The sequence below is a fragment of the Prionailurus viverrinus genome, chromosome B4 (genome assembly GCF_022837055.1).
Source record: "Prionailurus viverrinus isolate Anna chromosome B4, UM_Priviv_1.0, whole genome shotgun sequence".
NCBI lineage: Eukaryota > Metazoa > Chordata > Mammalia > Carnivora > Felidae > Prionailurus > Prionailurus viverrinus.
Genome location: NC_062567.1, coordinates 78,870,437 through 78,893,633, shown reverse-complemented (window position 1 = coordinate 78,893,633; position 23,197 = coordinate 78,870,437). Strand labels below are relative to the sequence as shown.

At 35.4% G+C, this 23,197-nt stretch overlaps 2 protein-coding genes and 1 pseudogene across 2 annotated transcripts; all 3 read right to left on the bottom strand.

The window, feature by feature from the left end:
• Positions 1-341: 341 nt before the first annotated feature.
• On the bottom strand, positions 342-1,280 carry LOC125170245 (olfactory receptor 6C1-like). The gene has a single exon (XM_047866665.1). It carries the CDS (start codon positions 1,278-1,280, stop codon positions 342-344), a length of 939 nt encoding a protein of 312 aa, XP_047722621.1.
• Positions 1,281-9,836: 8,556 nt separating this feature from the next.
• Positions 9,837-10,772, bottom strand: LOC125170170 (olfactory receptor 6C3). Its single transcript, XM_047866486.1, has one exon. It carries the CDS (start codon positions 10,770-10,772, stop codon positions 9,837-9,839), a length of 936 nt encoding a protein of 311 aa, XP_047722442.1.
• Positions 10,773-18,787: 8,015 nt separating this feature from the next.
• Positions 18,788-19,716, bottom strand: LOC125170171 (olfactory receptor 6C3-like; annotated as a pseudogene).
• Positions 19,717-23,197: the final 3,481 nt, after the last annotated feature.

The following is a 23,197-nucleotide window of genomic DNA, read 5'->3' as shown; positions in this document are numbered from 1 at the left end:
CTCCCCAATGCTCTTGCTCTTTTTCTGTGTCTTAATTCTCTAAGAATTACTGTGGAAAAACTGGAATTTAAAACTATTTAAAAGAAGGAACTGAGGCCAAGCTCATAGTTACAGAGTGGAAAGACTAGCTCAAAGGTGGGGAAATGACGAAAGAGGGATGGAATTTGAATAGAAAAAATGTATATATATTCAAATATCCTCAGTAAACTGCTGGCAATAGAAATAAAAGCAATGAAAAATAACTCCAGTGAGGTTATGTGTATTTAATAGATTTTTGAGGGGCCCTATTTTTTAACTATTCTTCATTATGCCTTTAATTTATGACAGTACTTTTATTTTTTTCATTTTCTTGAGAAGAATACAATCTTTCTTGCCCTGTCCATGAAGGCTCGCCTGACTTGCTGATTCCTTAGGCTGTAAATAAAGGGGTTCAGCATGGGGGCCACTGAGGTGTTTAGCACAGCAACTCCCTTGCTCAGGGACACTCTGTCTTTTGCTGATGGATTAATATACATGAAAATGCAGCTGCCATAGGAGATGGAGATGACGATCATGTGGGAAGAACAGGTGGAAAAGGCCTTTGTCCTCTGACTAGCAGAAGGAATCCTCAAAATTGTTCTGATGATATATATGTAGGACAGAATTATTAATGCCAAAGTGAACAGTAGAGTAAGCACAGCACAGGAAAAACCCACTATCTCTAGAAATTTTGTGTCTGAACAAGAAAGGTGTAGTAAGGGGAAATAATCACAGGTAAAATGGTCTATAATATTGGACCTACAGTAATCAAGCTGTATGAACAGCATAAGTAATGGGAATATGATTAAGAATGACATTAGCCATGAAGCAAAGACAAGGAGTACGCAGACTCTGTGATTCATGATGGTCATGTAATGGAGAGGTTTGCAGATGGCAATGTAACGGTCATAGGACATGGCGGCCAGAAGGCAAAATTCAGTGACTCCCAAGAGAATGAAAAAAAAAAACTGAGTCATACAATCATTAAAGGAAATGGTTTTATCTCCTGTAATCATAGTGCCCAGGAACTTGGGTATGCTGACAGTTGTGAATGAAACCTCTAATAAGGAGAAGTTTCTGAGGAAGAAATACATGGGGGTCTGGAGGTGGGAATCCAGCAGGGTAAGGGTGATAATGGTCAGGTTGCCAGTGATGCTGAGCATGTAGGTGATGAGCAGAGAGACAAAGATCACCACCTGAAGCTGTGGGTCATCTGACAATCCCAGGAGGATAAACTCTGTTATTTCTGTGTGGTTTCTCATATTTTTCTTCTCTTGTATAATCTAGAGGGAAAAGCACAAATAGAAGGATTAGAGGATTATTCATGGATACTGCTGGAATATGTCTCCGGAAGTAAACATATTGTACCACGCTGATTTAATTTAGGAGATCTTTAAGACAACTTAATAAAAGTAGGTTACACGTTTTAAAGTACGTTTTTGCCATACGGCAGACTCTGTATTTTACGTAGAATGTTTCTTCTTAAAATCCTTATTTTACAGATTGGAAACTGAATCTAAAACAGTTATTAAGAATCCTCTCTGAGTCATATACCCTAAATGAGAAAACAGGGATTTTAACCCAGGTTTTTCTGAATGTTTGATAACTGGAATAGAAATCCTGCCTGTTGACACAGAAATACTTCTCTCAAGGGTTGCCTTCTTATTGGGAAACTCCTTGTCCTTTTTCCAACCACAATAAAAGTGTCTCATTTTCTCATTCCTCTCACTGAATTTTCTGTGTTATTACTTACTTGTAAAATATAGAAAGATAGATGTGTCAGGAAAAAGGTCCTTCAAATGGGGAGGTCTCCAAAATTTGAAAGTCATTGATGTTAAATCTTTAACAATGTGACAAATTTCTGTTTTCATTCTGGCTCACATTCTCCTTTCAACCACCTACTCCTCATCTCAAGCCACAGGTAATGAATTCATTGCCATAATGTTAATGTCCTCAGATTCTACAGTGTACAGAATACGGAAAAGGCAGAGCAGAAATTTAGTAGATTGGATTTACATATTTCATGGGCTAAGGAAGCAAAATTGTATGAGTATCTAAAATAAACATTATCTTCTACAGAACTTTTTTCCTTCAAAATTTCTTCCATCTAAACCTTGTAGTGTATTCTCTCTGTATATATATTCTGCTTTCTATCACGTATAGTATTTTTATATTTTTCTTTCTATGTACATTAGGCTTTACTTGTAGAAGCTTTATTTTGTCAACACCTGGGATAATCAAGGAAATCGCACATGAAATCCCTTAATTTTCTCTTCCTGAATTATAATCATCATCATCATCATCAATGCATTTTAGAGAGAAGCTAAAAGTTCCCTCAATGAATTGAACTAATCCATTATCATATCCCTTACTCTGGGCATTCTCATTAAATAGTTAGGTTTTCAGTTCTGTGTCCTGAGGGAAGTTTTGCAATAGAATATTTAGTTTAAAGATGTCAGATTGTTGATTTGTAGTATATAATGCATCTTAATACTGTGAATTTTTTGTTCTTTTTCTCTTACATGCTTGAGCTGTCTTCTCACTCACTTCCCTGTGTAGCCAAAAATATTGCCGTAGATTAGAAGTTACATTTCAGATAAGATGGATAGTGCTAATGCTATTGGGAAAGTGTGTGAGATTTCACAAGAAATGAGTATTTCTTTTGTTATTTCTCAGGGACTGGAGAAAACAGGCTGAAGAGCACTTACTTGGGGAAACAGACATTATAATGACGTATTTCGTAAACAAACTTATGGCAATTCAAGTGTATAATAGATATTTCAATTAGGTCATTGTTCTTGAGGTGCCTGGGTGGCTCAATTAGGGTCTGGTCTTGATCTCACAGTTCATGAGTTTGAGCACCACAGCAGCTCTGTGCTGTCAGCAGAGCCTGCTTCAGATCTACCCTCTTCTCTCTGCCCCTCACCTGCTCACACACTCTCTCTCAAAAAGAAACATTAAAAAAATCTTAAAAAAAAAGGTCATTGTTCTTGATTAACAATCCTCTATAATTAATAGCTGTATAGATCCTTTGATCTCTCAACCATTTCTGTGATGTTTTTGGTGGAGTAATGAAACATTTATCCAAGAATCTAAAACATCATTTTAGGCTTTCCTTCCTGACCACTCATCCATATTTCTTCTTTCCCGTCACATGTAACTTATGATCACAAAATTAGTATGCTCCCTGCCCCTTTTTGTTTCAATGAATTTTAACCCATCCTGGGTATCTTTGTTGAACTGTGTTGGGTGGCTCATGAAAGTGAAAATTAACCTATTTAATGAACAAATACTTGCTGTTGTGCTAAATGAAATAACTGATGCATGTGAATAAAATAATAAGCACCAACTAAATATTTTATTTAAATAAATGACTTTTAGGACACCTCTGCCATTTCATATGAATTTTAAGGATGGCTTTGTTGAGAAGAGAATAGTGTCTTCCTATGTCCAACTTAAAATGCAACAATGTAAAAAGACCTATTAAGGTATAAGAGCTTGCGTTTCCTTGTTTTGTGTTAATAATTAGGAGAGATGGTTAGAGTCTCCCTAAATTCCACAGTTTAGTTGGAAACTAACTGTATCATTCTGCATTCTCTATGTGTGCTGAAATCTCTCAAGTTAAAACTCCCCAAAAAGTTGTGAATGCGTATATCCTCAAGGCAGTTTGTATGCACAACATTACTACGCAGTTTTCCAATTCTCTGTGTCTCTCTCACTTGACAATCTTTTTCTTGGTTTTAGGTCTGTATGTTAGGCCAGTTTGTCAAAGTAGAGAGCAAAATGCTGGTTTAATCTGGTATCTTGAGTAATTGGTTTACTTACACCAAGTACTATTTTTTTTCTGGAATGATTCATTCCATTTTTGACATATGTTTGGTGACATCTAATATCATGTAAGAACTTCATGGTGACTGAATGCAAAAAATCTCATAAGGTGAACCAATTTAGATTCTTTTTCAGATTATTATTTTAGTAATGCCTTAGAGTATTCCTAAAGTTTGTTCAGAATGCAGTTTACCTGAGTCCTCTGAAAAAAAGATATGACCTTGCTTTTTTATTCTAATAGTAAGGGGATATTTAAATCCCAAGTCAGATCAGAGCACCAACCAATATGAATAAGAATAATGAAGGAAAACAGTAATCACCTAAATCACTTCTAAATCTGTAGGTTCTCATAGGTAGGTATTCTACTTAAACCCTGATTATCTCAGTCTGTTAACCAGGTAACTATATTTGTAGATCATTTTCAATTTAAAAAGGGGAAGGACTTCTTATAAAACAAAGGTATCAGAACTTAATATTAATTTATAATGCATGGTATTATTGGGGCAACCTGTGGGCTTTGCACTCAAAGAGAAATTAAGTGGTTTAAAGTTAAAAATGCAACTTAGCTACATTATAGTATAGTATTATAACTTTGGACAAGTTACTTAATCTCTCTGAGTTTTAGAATATTTTTAAATTTTAAAATGAGAATAATAGATTATGGAAATAGAGCTAATTTAAATACAAAGTAAAATTAAATTGTACAAGAATTTTATAGCGTGTCCTCCCAGACAGCAGTTACTAGTATCTTTATTATTCCTAAAAATAAAATCAGTGATCACATGAGGAATAGAGCCCCGGTGCAAAATAACAAAAACCGTTTTTGTAGTCCTTCATGTGAGAGACTGCTAATGCTGTATGTTCTTACCTCATTTACTAATTTTTATAATCCTGTGTTGGTTAAAAGAAACTGACAACGAGAGAGGTTAAATAACATAAACAAGGTCAGACAGCTACTAAATGATAGAATTGAGCATGGGCTACCTAGTATTCAACACCTATATTCAATGGGGGAGACCAAACTCAGAGAAAATAATTTTGAAAATTAATAAAGGAATAAATTATGAGAAATAGGAAATGTAGCATGCTTATTTTTCATAATCCTTGATACATTCAGAAAGAAAATAGCAACCCCTAATTTTTCTATATGATTTGATGAAAAGTTGAGTTAAGAATGAATGAATCAGGGGTGCCTGGGTGGCTCAGTCGGTTGAGCAACCGACTTTGGCTCAGGTAATGATTTTGTGTCTCCCTCTCTCTCTGCCCCTCCCCCACTCATGCTCTGTCTCTCTCTGTCTCAGAAATAAACATTAAAAAAAATTAAAAAAAAAAAAGAATGAATGAATCAGTGCTAAGAAAAGGAAATTTTTCATTGGCTTCAACTTTACAGCCTTACCTCTACTTGTCATACAAATGTTCTGCATCGGCTGGTTGAAATGATAAAAATCCACATTGACAACTATTTCAGTTTTAGGTTAGGAGATTCAGTATTCCTAAAAATCATAGTTTATATTCTATTACTCATTTTCCATTGTAATTATGGGAGCAAAAATAGTGAAGACAAGCTAGGTTTGGAGTTGCTTTGGCCTTTCTGGACAAAGATTCTATATGGACTTTCACCTGCATAGGTACATGTTTTATCTACCATAAATACCTATCTCTCATGGCTATTACTCCAGTGAATCATATGTGCCAACAAGGGCTTAGAGGAAGGTACACTAAGGGATTATAAAAATGTTATCAACATTTGCACCAATATTGGAACAGCAAACTTTTGTGATAATACCCAAAGAGTTACAAAGGGCATGTGAAGTAAGCCAGAAACAGATGGAATATTTTGCATATTATCTGAGTGAGAAAATAACTTAGTTGCAAAGCTTTTGGGAGAGGTCTCCTGAATTTCCTAAATCAGAATTTCTCTGACAAATTGAGGCCCCCACTTCTTTTCTTGCTGAGTTAAATACTGGGACAACTTAATCTTACATGAAAACATTACATTTTTATCATACACTAAAATGTCTCCATTAAAGTGACTCTCCAAGCTAGTAGAATCACATAAATTGTTCAGAAATGCTGAATGCAGAGCAATAAAAAGAGTGGGATAGAGTTCAGTGCTCCCTGGATTCCCATCGAAAGGCGTGAAAAAATATGGATTAAACACTCATTGAACTCTTCAACATTTTCCAAGAATCATTCTCGCAAAATAGAAATGGTGCTAATTCTTGAGAAGGATCTACAATCCAGAAGGTCCTTTCCCATTTGAAAGATGTGCTGGGTTTAACTTTGTAGTTAATGAAAGCATAATATCTGGAAATGTGTCATGATTTTACAATTCAGATTCCTTTTTGTCCATTTTAGCAACAGCAAAAAAAGAAGCTTGTTGACTCATGCACTATTTGTTTTCATTCAATAAATATCTTTCCAGGACCTGCTATCTTTATTTTATTTTATTATTTTTTAAAAAAAAATTTTTTTTTCAACGTTTATTTATTTTTGGGACAGAGAGAGACAGAGCATGAACGGGGGAGGGGCAGAGAGAGAGGGAGACACAGAACCGGAAACAGGCTCCAGGCTCTGAGCCATCAGCCCAGAGCCTGACTCGGGGCTCAAACTCATGGACCGCGAGATCGTGACCTGGCTGAAGTCGGACGCTTAACCGACTGCGCCACCCAGGCGCCCCTGCTATCTTTAAATAGTATACAAAACACTAGGAATAAAATGGAATCAAAATAGATACGAGTCCCACTGCCTATAATTACCAAAATCAAGGGTAAACCGATGAGAGAAAATGTTGTGACAGATACAAATAAAGTAACCTGTTTCTCAGTTCAGAACTTTTTCTACTACACCAAGTCAGTTTTTAATCAGCAAACTTACTCCATTATACTAGGTCATATGCCCTATTGATCCCATTATTTCTTAGTCATTTTTCTAACATGAATTTGTACAAAAGTCCACTTTCAACATGTTCTAAGCTTTCTGTTGAATCACATGTTCATCAAAAGTTTCCCCAAAATAGTGATTCTTTGCTTGTTAAACACTCTAATTTATTCTGATTCAACCCTCATATCTAATAAAATTATATTTGGAGATCGAAGTAATTTGGGGCTGGTGATCTAATTATTCATATCACGTCTAATCAGCATAACCACCATATCTTTTAAAAAAGCTATTTTAACAGATTTCTTTAATTTCTACTCACGTTTTCATGTATACAAAACTTTGTTATATTAGGGCTCAAAATTTTCAAAAAAATATTTTTTGATTGATATATAAGTGCTTGTGATATACAAGAACACCAATGGGAGGCAGTTTACCAGAAAGATTTTTAAAATGGCATCCTAGGTCCAAGAGAGAGAGGTTCAAATGCAAGCTATGATATTTATTCATGTTGCAATCTTGGAAAATTGTTAAAGGCCTTTCTTCATTTATAAAATAGGATTAACAATGAATTTGCAAGTTTTTAGAGAATTAAATAAAACATTATGTGGAGCCTTCTGTTTCTGTAAGGAGTGGCTTGATATGCACCGATACTCATGAAACGAACGTATGGAAATGTGAGATTAAATGGAAAAACAATGTGTTTGAAGACAGAGGACACCTTCAGTTTTCAGTTCTGCAAGTAAGGAGTTGCAAATCACCACTCAAGTCTAACAATAAGGAAAAAAGATGAACAGATTGAAAAATCCACTCTCTTTGTATCCTTAGGGAAGGCAAATCACTGTCCTTAAGATTGAAAATCAAACAGATAAACACAAGAAGTGAAGGTTTAAGGGAACAGAGACTTGGGAGCCAAAACTACCACAAGGTCCAGTGCCAGCACAGGAAAACCTGAAGTAAACTGATAATTTGTGGAGGTTCAGGGAAGAAACTCAGTGTTGAAAGCTCTGGGGGGACCAAGATATATGAGGCCCCCGGCTCATTTTTGAGATATGCTTCCAGGAGCTCAACCAGGTTCAGATAGTGAATGTCAGAGAAAAATCACCTCATGCTTCTGTCAGGGGCAAGAGAAAAGGAACCATTTTGAAATGCACCAGAGCACTGTGTTGTTGTTGAGAGAGCCTGCCCTCAACAGAAATCTTAGATGGCCAGAGACTAACCTGCTGGAACACTATCAGAGCTTAAGTGACCCAGGGAGAGAAATACCCAACTCCAGTGTCCTCTAGCCTTCCACGTAGGACAAGGGAAATACCCAACTCTAGCCCACTCTAAGTTTCCTGTCTGACTTAACTGGGGAGAAAGAACTGAGAACCCCTTAGGAAGTTCACAGTCCAGAGGCCTAGGCTCACTAAGAGACTGAGACCTAATCATAGGACTGTGGAATGCTTCTCCTCCCTCGATGCCTATCACAGCCCCTAAAGGCTATTTGCTCCAGTTCTTTTCACCCAGTGCATCATGTCTGGTTGTCAAGAAAACAGTACAGACTTAAAAAAGGAAAAAAAAAAAAAGTTTTGAAGAGGCAGAGAATGATTCAGAACCAGCCATGACAGAGGTGTTAGAATGATTAGGCTGGAAATTTAAACCAACTATGATTAATGTGATAAGGGCGCTTCTGGATAAAGCAGATGGAATGTAAGAACAGAAAGCAGAGGATTGAAAATCCAACAAAACAGACATAAGCAGAGGATTGAAAATCCAACAAAACAGAAGAAAACAAACAAACAAAAAACACCCCGAAGAAATAAAGAATTCCTTGGACAAACAGAAACTTAAGTGTATGTTTTGTCAGTGTTCCAAGCTTGAAGGAAATGTTAAAAGAAATGCTTTAAAGAGAAGGAAAATAATATAATTCACAAAGTCAGATTTCCATAAAGTAAGGAAGAGTGTTGCAGAAGGAATAAGTGAAGGTAAAATAAAAACATTTGTTTGTTAACTCAGGGAACCTGACATAGTCTAGGTGACTATGGGCTGCTGAGAACAAAAAGGATCTGGATGGCCTGCTGTTGCTTCCAGGACCTGAGTTACCCCAGACAGAAACAGAGCTCAGAAAGAAATTACAAGCTCCATCAAAAGCAAAAAATGAGTAAAATCTAACTAGGAATATCCATGTGAAATTCTGAGAATGCACATCCTTAGAAAAGGCTTGAGAGGCCCCCAGAATCTCTAGGGGGACTGAATGGTGATGGTCTTGCTCTGCACAAATCTGGTTTTACAAGACTGTGAGAGATGGTTGTGTTTTCAAATGTGTACATAACAATAAAAAGGTAGTAGGAACGTGAAGAAACAGAGAAAAATGGTCCAATCAAACAAATGACATTTTCATTAGCCGACCCTGGAGAAATATATGCACTACTGACAAATTATGCTCAATGAATTAGGAAAGTGGTATGTGTTTTAGTTTTATCGTATTTATTTTGAATTTTTAACAAATATATATATATATATATATTTAAATAACAAAGAACATGGAAATTCTATAAATAGTGCTCAATATCATGATCAATATTTTCCTTGATAATATGCACTAAATTTCACAAAATATAAAACTCTACATTTAAAGTGTAATTCACTACTACATATTACTTCTAAGGACTGAATGTAACATACGATATATAGGAAGTGTATATTTTTAAATGTTAAGAAATTACCAATGAATATCTTGAAACACAAAAGAAATCACACACTGATTTTGAAACTCTACATTCAAAGTATGATATGCTGTTATATGTGATATGTGTTTTTGAGGGATTTTTTATTAATATAATTAACACTGTTTTTCACATTCTGTTATAGGGTATGTCTTAAAGAAATCCATACCCAAAAAATTTTGTAGGAGAAATAAAGTTTACCATATTTTAAAACAAGTGAATAAACAATGCATTGGGGAAATCTGGGTGTGGAAGTGGAAATGGACTGGAAAAACATTAAGTTAACTGTAAGGTGGCATATAAGAGACTATGGGAACAAGCATATGGATACAGATATTTAGGAATTTTAAGATTTTACCTACTTACTCTTTAGCATGTCCTTTGTTTGCCAAAATAAACATTTCATTTATTTGAAGAAAATACTACCTTATGGACCACATCTTTGAAGGCTTGCTTCACTTGCTGGTTTCTCAGAGTGTAAATGAAGGGGTTCAGCATGGGGGCAACAGAGGTATTGAGAATAGCTACTCCCTTGGTCAGTGATGCCCTTTCTTTTGCAGAGGGATTAGCGTACATGAATATACAGCTTCCATAAGAGATGGAGATGACAATCATATGAGAGGAACATGTGGAGAAAGCCTTTTTTCTCTGACTGGCAGATGGGATTCTCAAAATAGTTCTGATAATATACATGTAAGATAAAATCACCAATGCCAGAGTGAATAGCAAAGCAACCAACGCAAAGTAAAAACCGATGACTTCTAGAAACCATGTATCTGAACAAGACAGTTGTAAAAGGGGAAAATAGTCACATGCAAAGTGATCAATGACATTGGAAGCACAGTAATCCAGCTGGAGCAGAAGCATGAGGGGTGGGAAAATGGTCAGGAACCCTCCGAGCCACGCACAGAGCACAAGCCAGGTGCAGAGTTTCCTGTTCATGATGGCGGTGTAATGCAGAGGCTTGCAGATGGCAACGTAGCGGTCATAGGACATGGCAGTGAGAATGTAAAATTCTGTCACCCCCATGAAAATAAGGAAAAAGAGTTGGGCTGCACAATTGTTAAAGGAAATAGTCTTATCCTTGGTGATAATTGCTCCTAGAAATCTAGGAATACAGACAGTTGTAAATGAGATTTCTAAGAAAGAGAAGTTTCGGAGGAAGAAATACATTGGTGTCTGTAGATGAGGGTCCACCAAGGTTAGAGTGATGATAGTCAGGTTTCCAGTGACACTTAATATGTATGTGATAAATAAGAAGAGGAAAATCACAATCTGAAGGTCAGGATCATCAGAAAGGCCGAGCAGGACAAACTCTGTGATCACTGTGTGGTTCATTTCTCTGTCTCTCTCTCTGTCTCTCTGTCTCTGTCTGTCTCGCTCTCCTTTTTCTTCTCTTAAAGATATTTAGGTGGCAAGAGTATTAAAGGGAGCAGATGAAAAATATAATTCATGATGATCAATATCACCATCATCGATACAATTCTAAAGTATGTTCTATAATCCATGCTGATCTTATTTTCAATTGAACTCTATTGTCTGCATTTAGTTTTCATACACATTTGTGAGTTTTGCTTTATTTACTAGTTTTCTTATTTGAAATGTACCAGAAGTTTGAAAATCTTCATACAGTAACTCACATCATTGAGAGTGATGATTTATCATCATTGAGAGATGGTAAATAAAACCAGTGCTTCTTGCTTTGTCCAATTTATGCAAATCATTACAATCTTCTTGAAAAATTAAGACAAGTATGCATTTTCTTTCTTTTCTGTCAAGTATTTATTAAAGGATGCCACTACCTAGAAGCATAAATGGATAATCTTAATTCCATCACAAGGTAAAAGTGAAATTTAGAATGGTTAAAGTAATAACCATTATACTTTGTATGATATAAATAATCAATTAATAACTTTCTTAACAAGTAAAATAGGTTATAAATTACTAATTATTAATTTACTTCTACATTAATATTTTTGGTGTGGTCATCAATATTATGTGAGAATATTATATTTATATATTATGTAATAATACATATGTATTTACTCTATGATTGAATAAATAACCTAATTATTTTATTTAACAGAACATACTCACTTACTGGTTTGTTTTGTAATTCCATTGAAATCATTAATGTTTGACATCTTCTGTGACTTGCTAGAAATGTACATACGGAAACATTTTTACTTTTGAGCTTAAAGGGACATGCGTTATTTATCCATTTTGTGTATTACACTGTGGCACAAACTGGGAAAGTAACTAGTTGCCTCAGATCTTAGTAGCTCTGTCGGTTCTATATTCTGTTTGAATCTTCCTTCTGAGCTCTTAGCTTTATGAAAAAGTGTTTGATTCTCTTGTAATTCTGCCTCACACTTATCTTTTACGTGAGACCTCTGGTCCATAAGGATATTCCAGAAACATAAAGAAGAATGTCTACCATTGGTACTAACCTATTCAGTTAATTCCCAGCTGTGCTATGCTGTAGATTTGGTTTTGTAAAATTATCACAGTTAACTCCTTTAAATTTTAAATAGTCAAATTTGGGCTGTGAAGATTAGAATGCACCTCATTGCTTCTCTGCCAGACTTCAGCAAAGTTCACTCTGATCAGATTTGATTTGTTTTGTCTCTATTTTTGATGACTCAAAGGAAATAGTTCAGGAAATAAAAATACAATGTCAGAAAGCTTAAAAATATATTGAAATAATATGACAGTCCTCTTCAATAATGTTGATATAAAAACTTAAAGCAATATTTAAAGAGAGAAATGACAGGGATGTAACATCGTTGGATTCTGAGGACAGATTCTTAAAATTGGCTTCCCTCTGGTTGCACTCATAGCTCCAATTTTCCAAGTCTACTTGTTTTGACCTCAAAAGAAAGTTGTTCGTTGATCTCCTGGGAACAAAGCCAAGGCCAGGCCAGATCTGTGCTATATGGGAGACCATGAGGGATTTCTGGAAGCCTTGCATTTCTCAGTAGCCTTTTAGCTCTTCTCTATGGTGAATCTCCCTTGAGAATGGTTATGTTCACCTTCATATCCCACAGAGAACCTGAAATGTTGTCTTCTATAAAATAATTACTTCCATTAATCACAATTACCTAATATTTCATGAGTAATACAAGTTGTGAAGTCGACTTTCTTACAAAAATAAAACTCAGAATCTAATTTATATTTAAGCTTCTGGAAATACAAACTTTTGAACATATACCCTTTTTGTTGTTGTTTATTCTTAGGCTTTGTTAGTGTTGAGACATTGAGAAGTAAGGCCATTTCATAATTCTAAATTAAATAATAACTATTATGATGCACATATCATACTCACATTTAAAAAAAATGCTATTACACTGATGAACCAACTGAGCCACCCAGGTGCCCCATAGCTAGTTAATATTAAATGTGTTTTATATCTAAATAAAATAACAAAACATGCATTTAATGTAAAATATACATAATGATTTTATATAATCAAATAATACAGTCACTAGTGCAGAACTAAATCACAGCTGGGCTGCACATTTGTTTGGGAATTACTTACTGGAAGAGGGGAATTAGAACAGAGTAGGCAGAAAAATGGAAGAAATAGGTAGGCCTAACTCAAATTTATGACCATGTGTACTTCATTTATTTATCCTAGTTAAAGGAGCACTCAGTAAAAGAGAATTTTTGCAGATGTGGCTGTATGTCATAGAGAGTGATACCCTGGTCCAAATCACTTTTTTTTTTTTAGTCTTATTGAGATATAATTGACATGTAACACTGTGTAAGTTTAAGGGTACAATGTTTTGACTTTATACAGTTGTATGTATGAAATGATTACCAGGATAGGCGTACTTAACACAGCTATCACTCGTATATTTACCTTTCTTTTTGTGGTGAGAACATTTAAGGTTTACTCTGTCAGCAACTTTATTTATTTATTTAAAAAAATTTTTAAATGTTTATTTATTTTTGAGAGACAGAGACAGAGCGTGAGTAGGGGAGGGACAGAGAGAGAGAGAGAGAGAGAGAGAGACAGAATCTGAAGCAGGCTCCAGGCTCTGAGCTGTCAGCACAGAGCCCCACACAGGGCTTGAACTCATAAGCTGTGAGATCATGACCTGAGCCGAAGTCGGACACTTAACTGACTGAGCCACCCAGGCGCCCCTCTGGAACTTTCAAGTATATAATATGATAATCTTATAGATCAGTTTTGTTGCAGTAATTAAATGGTATTTTGTTTTTACCCTAAAAGCCCAACTAATAGGCAACAAGAAAATCTATTATTATTTATAGAGGGCAATGTGAAGTCATGCTTCACTTGATTGCAAGCTCGTCTTCATGACTGCCTCTAGTTGCTAGTTAGATTTAGAGGCTCAATCCAGGTTTAGGTTTGGGAACGTTTTTTTGTAAGACTACTCTAGAGATGGAATTTAAACTTTTAGCAGGACATACATGTCTAATTGTCTTCTTCTTCTTCTTCTTCTTCTTTTTTTTTTTTTTTTCTTAGCAGGCTTTGTTTATCAATGGCTAGATCATTAATTCATTATGTACTGCAAGACGGTTCTGTTCTTAATCTGTCATTTTCCAGGTGAATGCCTACTTTATATCTATTCTGTAGTTAGGGTTGGTTTTCTAGTATCTTTTTGTGGGTATTGTTATGAATTCATGGCTTTATAAATTTTGCTTTTGTTGTAGGTCACATTAGTGATTGACTTACACATTTCAAGAGAGATTTAAATTGGGATCACTATCTCTTTGGAGTGTATCCGCTGGGGGAAAACTCTTCCCTTTTGGGCAGTACACTTTTCCTCTTTGATTCCTTCCTTCCCATCTTGGATGACAAGTGTTCCCAGGCTCATGCTACAGTTTTTTGTATTAGAACTGGACTGAGTCATTTCTCTAAAGAGTCCTCCTTCCATTGATTAGGAAATCTGGGATTGATTAGGAACATTAAGAATCTGGGCACTAGCTGTGATAATTACTATGATTTCGATCATCCTTTCTAGGTATTTTCAGTGGAGAGGGCCAGCAAACACATATATTTTATTTTCAAATAAAATGTCTGTGAGCGTAATTTAAGTGTATCATTCAAACTTAAGACTACAATACTTTTAGGCTCGCCCCCCCCCCCTTTTATCTGTTAAACATTTATGTTTCCTTTATTTCATGATTAGAGCCCTGGCTATGAATAGCATTAGATAAAATCGTAATGTCACGTTAATTTTCATTTGCTTCTTTTCCTCATGTTGCACATACAGCAGTATTAGAATAACAGCCCTAGCATCCACAATATTATTCCTACCTAGGAACAGTTTAAGATATTTTAAGCTATTTTTGTTGTTGTTGTTGTTGTTGTTAGATTAAATCCCACTTGTATGTCTGGTCCAGTTACAGCATTTAAAATCTCTTGGAAGGGTGCCTGGGTGGCTTAGTTGGTTAAGTGCCCGACTTCAGCTCAGATCATGACCTCATGGTTGGTGAGTTTGATTCCCCCATTGGGCTCTCTGCTGTCTGAGTAGAGCCTGCATCAGATTCTCTGTCTCCCTCTCTCTGCCCCTCCCTGCCACTTGCACACTCTCTCTGTCTGTCTCAAAAATCAATAAGCATTAAAAAAAAGTTTAAATACAAAGTAATAAAAATAAAATCTCTTGGAATAATTTAACTTCATGTGGTTATCTCACCAACTAAATGTACATTAAATAATACAATAAAAATAACATACTTTTTATGAAAATATACATTAAATGTATACATTTTAATTGTATTTATTTCAGTTAAGTGTAATGGCTTATTCTGTTAAGATACACATTTCCTTCCATTCTTTTCATCACAATTAAGTTTGATGTGCCTTTTAAGGATTCCTGTGATTCACTGAGGTATTTAAAATTGAATTTTAAAAATAACATTTAACATTGGCAAATAAGGCTAGAAAGCATCTTCATGGCTTTAGTTCTTAAAACATTTCGATATCCTGCCCTCCCTAAATCTTGACCATCAAGTAAATATTCGCAATGGCCCTCTGATAAACTCGTTAATGGCAAATTCACTGATGCTCAAGGTAAGAAAATGACTCTGTTTAAAAAAAAAATACATGAGAATCAAAGTCCAAATAATGTCCCTTCGACATGAGAGAGGACCTTTTGAGTGGTTCCACTTCATCTCAGGTGTTTTAAATGAAATAAAAAAATTTTAAATAATTCTTTCTGTTGTGTTGGGTGGAAGTCTCCCTTAGTAACGCATTAATATTGAAAGTGTTTTTCTCATCTTATGTATTGACTCATTTATCTCTTCTTTCGTTAAAGCTCATTAAATGACATGTTCAGAGAGTGTCTCCCAAGCAATTTGCTTTACTGATCATGTAATCCTGTGTCTTTTTCCTTTATTAAATTGTTTAATAAAGTAGTTGTTCATGTTCCACTTAATATATTAGAGAAAAGGAAAAGAAATTAATTCAGTTAATTATGGGCAACATCTAGTTCAGCTTCATAGTTACACTGAAATTCACTTCTGGTACTGCTCATTCATTCTTGACAAATTAGAGTTCATGTGAAACATTCTCTCTGCCTGAATTAAACAAAATCTCTACAGTGGACTTCACTGAGTGGTTGGAAGAATTATAAGAAATGTGTTTTACTCTCTTCATAATTATTTTAAGTGACCATTTCCCTGGAGAAATCAGAATATTTTACATTTATTCATTTCATTAAAGATGAGCAGATTCAGTTTTTAGAATTCATACAGTTGTGTATAGTAAGAGATCAAGGGAAAGAGAGATCACCAAATCACATTTAATAATGTTTTCAGAAATAGTACTAATCATATCTGTAGGAGTTTATGCTGAATATCAATATATAACCTCATGCTTTTGATTTATTTATTTATTTATTTATTTGTTTTTCTTTTCTTTCTTTTTTTTATTTTCAAGTTAGTTAACATACAGTGTAGTCTTGGCTTCAGGCATAGAACCCAGTGATGCATGTCTTACATATGACACCCAGGGCTCATGCTTTTGGTTTGTTAACTAGCTATCTAAAATATGAACAAGGAAGGAAAAGTAAATAAATTGTTAATAAAGTTATGGCATTTAAACTTACTACTAATTTGTGCTTAGGACATTATAGGGTGAGTTTATTATCATAGAACATGTATGGCTTTTGCCATTAGGAACACATGGACTGAAAAGGCAAATGAGCCACTTAATAGAATTTGTGACTTTGGATGTTACTTGATTGTTTTAGGCTTCAGTTTTCTTTGTTTGACGTGGAGTTGAAATTTCAAGTGTTTTAATTTTTAATTTTTATTTATTTTTGAGAGAGTGAGAGACAGAGTGTGAATGGGGGAGGGGCAGAGAGAGAGGGAGACACAGAATCTGAAGCAGGCTCCAGGCTCTGAGCTGTCAGCACAGAGCCTGACATGACACTTTAACTCAGGACCTGTGAGATCATGATCTGAGCCGAAGTGGGACGCTTATCCAACTGAGCCACCCAGGCACCCCTCAACAGTGTTTTTGAGAATTAATTGAAATAATATAACTAACATGCTCTATATTTTATGTAACACTTACTAACATACATGAATAGCCTCTTTACTTATTTTATTTTATTTTTTTAGTTGGAAATATCCTTTGGGAAGGATATTCATGGTAGTTGTGATTTCACAAAGGCGTTATTTATTTCAGTGATACTTAAGGACTTTTATTATTTATTTCATTTAGTCCTTTAAACACAGCTATGAAACTTTTATTCTCTGATTCTACATTCCCACATGAAGAACTGAGGCTGGTACAGATTGTATACCTTCCACCAATTCACACAGCTAGCAAGTGTCCAAATTGATCTTAGACTTCCTAAAATTAAAGTCTGTTTTCTTAAACACAATACCACATGGACTATATCCAATTGGCAACACACGTAGATAGTAACTTCCTGTTTTTAACTGAGGATGAATTAATTGATATAATAAAACAAAATATACTATTTTGTTTTTATACTTTTTGATATTTCCAGTTGTAAATTATAACCCCAATACTTTTTTCCCTTGACATTGTTTTTTAGAGATTAGCAACCACATATCTCAATTCCTAATGCAGATCTCTACTGAATGCATCTCTACTCAATGCCATTTTTTAAACTGGTAATCTACTACATTGTACTATTCTATTCATTAACTCCATTATTTTTAGTCTAACTTCTAATAAGAAGTCTGGGTATTGTAATACTGCTAATACTTTAGATTTTTTCTTGATCATTCTATTTCTCACTGGCAACAGCAGTTGAAGAATTTCTTATTTTGATTAATGTTCTAATTTATATGCCAAGTATAATATTAGGAGTTAGTACCGACATGGACTAGACTATAATAATATGATCATGTCCAAATGAGAAAATGTGAGTGAAAAACACCAGTAAGATTGTGTAGGTCCTTAGTAAAAGCTATGCAAAATATGGATGTCTCTACATATATATATATATATATATATATATATATATATGTTTATGTATATATGTGTGTGTGTGTATATAAGAGCAAACAAGTTTTTGTCTATTTTGTTTTTCAAATCAAGTTATGATATTGGCTGTTATAGCAGAAGATCGCAGGCAACTTATGTAACTTTTCTGAGCATCTATTTACTCACTTGTAAAAAAAGAGGTAATTAGTCTAATTTACTATCTAGCTGTGAAGATTAAATATGATATGATTGAGGATATACGTAGTTCAGCATACGGCACAATATAAATGTTCTCTATAGAAGAAATTTTCTTAAATTTTATCAAACTTCCTGGTGGCTTAAGTTTAGTGATAATTGCCTAAATATTCATGTGTTAAATATTTTTAAAAATAATACAGATAAACAAGGAAAATATGTTAAAAAAGATACATAATGCATGCCTTAAGGATAACTGGAAAACAGAAGACATATGATGTTCAAATCATACGTAGTAAAATAAACACTCAAGTCAACTAAATGAGTTGGAAGAACTGGACAGATACTGAAGATAGTGTGCAAAAAATATGGATGTTACATATAATTTCATATATTTTTGACTTTACAAAAGAAACTGATATTATTAACAAAAAAGAGTAAGTTGATGAAATCAGTGTTTACTCCTTTAGCCATTATAATATACAAAATTATTATTCAGAGCAAGCAGGAAAATGATTTATATTTTATAGCCACTGGATTTCTATTTAGAATTGTAAATCAATGAGAAAATGGAACCCACAGACAGTTTGAAAGACACCATAGTTACTTTCAGTGTACAAGAAAGCTTAAGCAAATGAGCACAGCTTTGCAAGTATCTGTGAGATGGATATGGGAGCATATTGTAGAAGTCAAATGTTAATACATACTTTCTTGTTAATACATACTTTCATTTGTTTCTAGAGAACACTGTTTTATGAAGCAAGTTTTGGAAAGCTTGTTTTACTTGCTGGTTCCTCAGGGTATAAATAAAAGAGTTCAACATAGGGGCAATTGAGGTGTTGAGAATAGCTACCCCTTTGGTCAGTGATGCTCTTTCTTTTGCTGAAGGCTTGACATACATGAATATACAGCTCCCATAAGAGATGGAAATGACAATCAAGTGAGAGGAACATGTGGAGAAAGCCTTTTTCCTCTGAGTAGCAGACGGGATTCTCAGAATGGTGCTAAGAATGCACATGTAGGAAAGAATCACGAATGCCAATGTGAAGAGCAGAGTAACAAAAGCAAAGTAAAAGCCAATCATCTCCAAAAGCCATGTATCTGAGCACGAGAGTTGTAAAATGGGGAAATAGTCACAGGAGAAATGATCGATTACATTGGCAGCACAGAAATCTAGCTGGAGGATGAGCATGAGTGGTGGGAAAATGGTAAGGAATTCTCCCAGCCATGACCCAAAGACCAGCAGGGTGCAGATTTTCTTGTTCATGGTGGTGAAATGAAGAGGCCTGCAGATGGCAATGTAGTGATCAAAAGACGTGGCCCTGAGAAGAAAAATCTCTGACATACCCATGAAGGTGAAGTAAAGTAGCTGAGCTAAACAATTGTTATAGGCAATGTCTTGACTTTAGTAATGATCGTCCCCCCAAATCTGGGGATAGACACACTGGTGAATGTAATTTCTAAGAAGCAGAAATTCCTCAGGAAGTAATACATAGTAATCTTGAGATGAAATTTTGTCAAGGTGACATTCTGTTAATGGTGGTTAGGTTTCTGGTGACATTTAATACATAAGCCATAAATAAAGTTAACCTGAAGCTTTGGGTCATCTGAGATGCCCAAGAGAACAAACTCTGTAATCATTGTATGGTTTCTCATACAGATTTTTATTTTCTTTAAGCCAAATATATGGCTGAAAAATCCTCACAGAGTAAATTTGGAAGTTTTGTTTCCATTTCTAGTTTTTGGAATAATTTTAGAAAAATAGGTATTTACTCATCTTTAAATGTTTTGTAGAATTCATCTGTGAAGCCATTTGGCTCTGGACTTTTGTTAGTTGAGAGATAATGGAATACTGATTCAATTTCTTTGCTGGTTATCAGTCTGGTCAACTTTTCTATTTTTGTTGAATTTTTGGTAATTTATATGTTTTTAGGAATTTATCCATTTTTTTTCAAGTTCATTTTGTCGGCATGTAGTTTTCATAATATTCTCTTAAAATTGTTTCTATTTCTGTTGGTAGTGATTTCTGCTCTTTCATTTGTGACTTTCTTTACTTCAGTCCTTTTTTTGGATGAATCTGGCTAAAGGTTTATCAGTTTTATTAATTTTTCAAAGAAGCAGCTCTTGGTTTCATTGATCTGTTCTATTTTTTTTCTATATCATTTTTTTCTGGTTTAATATTTATTATTTCCCTTCAGCTGCTGGCTTCAGGCTTCATTGGTTGTTTATTTTCTATCTCTGATAGGTGTAAGGTTAGGTTGCTTGTTTGAGATTTTTCTCCTTCTTGAGGAAGACCCGTATTGCCATATACTTCCCTCTTAGGACCACTTTTGCTGCATCTCAAAGGTTTTGGACTGTCGTGTGTTCATTTTCATTTGTTTCCATTTATTTTTAACATTTCTTCTCTAATTTCTTGGCTGGCCCATTCATTCTTTTAAAGATTATTTATTAATTTGGAGGGAGAGAGAGAAGCAGAGAAAGAGCGAGAGAGAATCCCAATGAAGCTCTGCTCTGTCAGCATGGAGGCTTGATCTAATGAACTATGAAATCATGACCTGAGCCAATATTAAGTGTCAGATATAGGGCTCCTGGGTGGCTCAGCCGGTTAAGCATCCGACTTCAGCTCAGGTCATGATCTCACGGCTTATGAGTTTGAGCGCTGCGTCGGGCTCTGTGCTGACAGCTCAGCCTGGAGCCTCTGCAGATTCTGTGTCTTTCTCTCTCTCTCTGCCCCTCCCCTGCTCACACTCTGTCTCTGTCTCTCAAAAGAGTCAGATATTTAAGTGACTGAGCCAGCCAGGCACCCCGACCCCTTTATTCTTTAGTAGAATGTTCTTTAACCTCCATGTATTTAGGTCTTTCCAATTTCTTTCTTGTGGTTGACTTCAAGTTTCACAGCATTGTGGTCTGAAAATATGCATGGTATTATCTCAATCTTTTTGTACTTATTGAGACCTGATTTGCGATCCAGTATGTGATCTATTCTGGACAATGTCCCATGTGCACTTGAAGAGAATGTGTATTCTGCTTTAGAATGAAATGTTCTGAATATATGTGTTCAGTCCATCTCGTTTGGTGTGTCATTCAAAGCCATTCTTTCCCTGTTGATTTTCTATCTAGATGATCTGCCCATTGATGTAATTGGGGTGTTAAAGTCCTCTACTATTATTGTATTATTATCAATTAGTTCCTTTATGTTTGTTATGAATTGGTTTAAATATTCGGGTGTTCCAATTTGGGAGCATAAATATTTAAGATCTAAATATTTAGATCTTCTTGTTAGATAGACCCCTTTATTATAGTGCCCTGCGTCATCTCTTGTTAGTCTTTGGTTTATAATCTAGTTTATGTGATATACATATGACTACCCTGGTTTCCTTTTTACATCTGTTTGCATGATAAATGTTTCTCTGTCCCCTCCCTTTCAATCTGCAGGTGTCCTTAGATCTAAAATGAATCTCTTGTAGGCAGCATATAGATGGGTCTTGTTTTTTAATCTACTCTGACACCCTAAGTCTTTTGATTGGAGCAGTTAGTCCATTTGCATTCAGAGTGATTGTTCTTTTTTTCTTTTCTTTTTTTTTTTTTTTTTTTTTTTGAGAGAGAAAGAGAGCAGGGGAGAGGTAGAGAGGTGGGTAGAGGATCTGAAGCCGAAGCGGATTGTGCACAGCAGAGAGCCCAATGTGGGGCTCGAACTCAGAAACTGTTGAGATCAAGACCTCGTAGGAAGGCAGACACTTAACCAACTGAGCCACCCAGGGCTCCCACATTCAGAGGGATTATTGATAGATACGAATTTAGTGCCATTTTGTTATTTGTTTTGTCATTGTTTCTGGAGGTTTTCTTTGTTCCTTTATAGTCCTTGTTGCTTTTGGTCTTTCTTTTCCTCTCAGTGTCCCCTTTAGTATTTCTTGCAGAACTGGTGTAGTGGTCATGAACTCCTTTAGTGTTATTATTATTTTTTTTTTTTTTTGTCCGGGAAACTCTTTATCTCTCCTTCTATTCTGAATAATGGTCTTGCTGGATAGAGTATTCTTGGCTGTAGATTTTTTTTTCCCATTCAGCACTTTGAATATATCATGCCACTCCCTTCCAGCCTGCCATGTTTCTGTGGAGAGGTCTGCTGCTAACCTTATGGGTCTTCCCTTATAAGATAGGGACTTCTGTCTTACTGTTTTTAAGACTTTTTCTTTATCTCTATATTTTGCAAATTTACAGTATGTCTTGGTGTTGGCCTGATTTTGTTGATTTTGATGGGAGTTCTCCATGCCTCCTGGATTTGGATATTTGTTACCCTCCCCAGATGAGGGAAGGTTTCAGCTATAATTTCCTCTAGTAAATGTTCTGCCCCCTTTTCCCTCTCTTATTCTTCTGGGACTGCTATAATATGAATGTTATTACCCTTGATGGTATCACTGAGCTCCCTAAGTCTACTTTACTTATCCAAATTTTTGTTTCCCCCCTTGTGAAGCTCATTATTTTCCATAATTCTATCTTCTATATCACTTATTCATTTCTCTACTTCTTCCATCCTTGTGGTCATCACGTTCAGCTGGTTTTGAATCTCAGTTGTTGCATTTTTCATTTTGGCCTAATTAGTCTTTAGCTTTTTTTTTTTTTTTTTTTTTTTTTTTTCAACATTTATTTATTTTTGGGACAGAGAGAGACAGAGCATGAACGGGGGAGGGGCAGAGAGAGAGGGAGACACAGAATCGGAAACAGGCTCCAGGCTCTGAGCCATCAGCCCAGAGCCCGACGCGGGGCTCGAACTCACGGACCGCGAGATCGTGACCTGGCTGAAGTCGGACGCCTAACCGACTGCGCCACCCAGGCGCCCCTTTAGCTTTTTTTTTTTTATCTCTGTGGTAAGGGATTCGCTGGTGTCTTCTATGCTTTTCTCAAGGACAACTAGTACCCTTATCCTTGTTGCTGTAAATTCTGGATGTTGTATATTACTTACATGTTTCAATTTCATCCATGGCCATGATCTTTTGTTGTTCTTTCTTTTTGGAGGAATTCGTCAGTCTTGGCATTTTCTTTAGGCATCTGTCTTCTATGAGTTAGAAAAGCCTTTTTATGTTTCCTGCTCCTGAGAGGAATGGTTTTATGAAGAAGATGTCATATATTGCCCAGGCCT

Bases quoted from the DNA above. Each gene is read 5' to 3' on its own strand.
- LOC125170245 (XM_047866665.1), bottom strand. From the start codon at position 1,280: ATGAGAAACCACACAGAAATAACAGAGTTTATCCTCCTGGGATTGTCA.
- LOC125170170 (XM_047866486.1), bottom strand. From the start codon at position 10,772: ATGAACCACACAGTGATCACAGAGTTTGTCCTGCTCGGCCTTTCTGAT.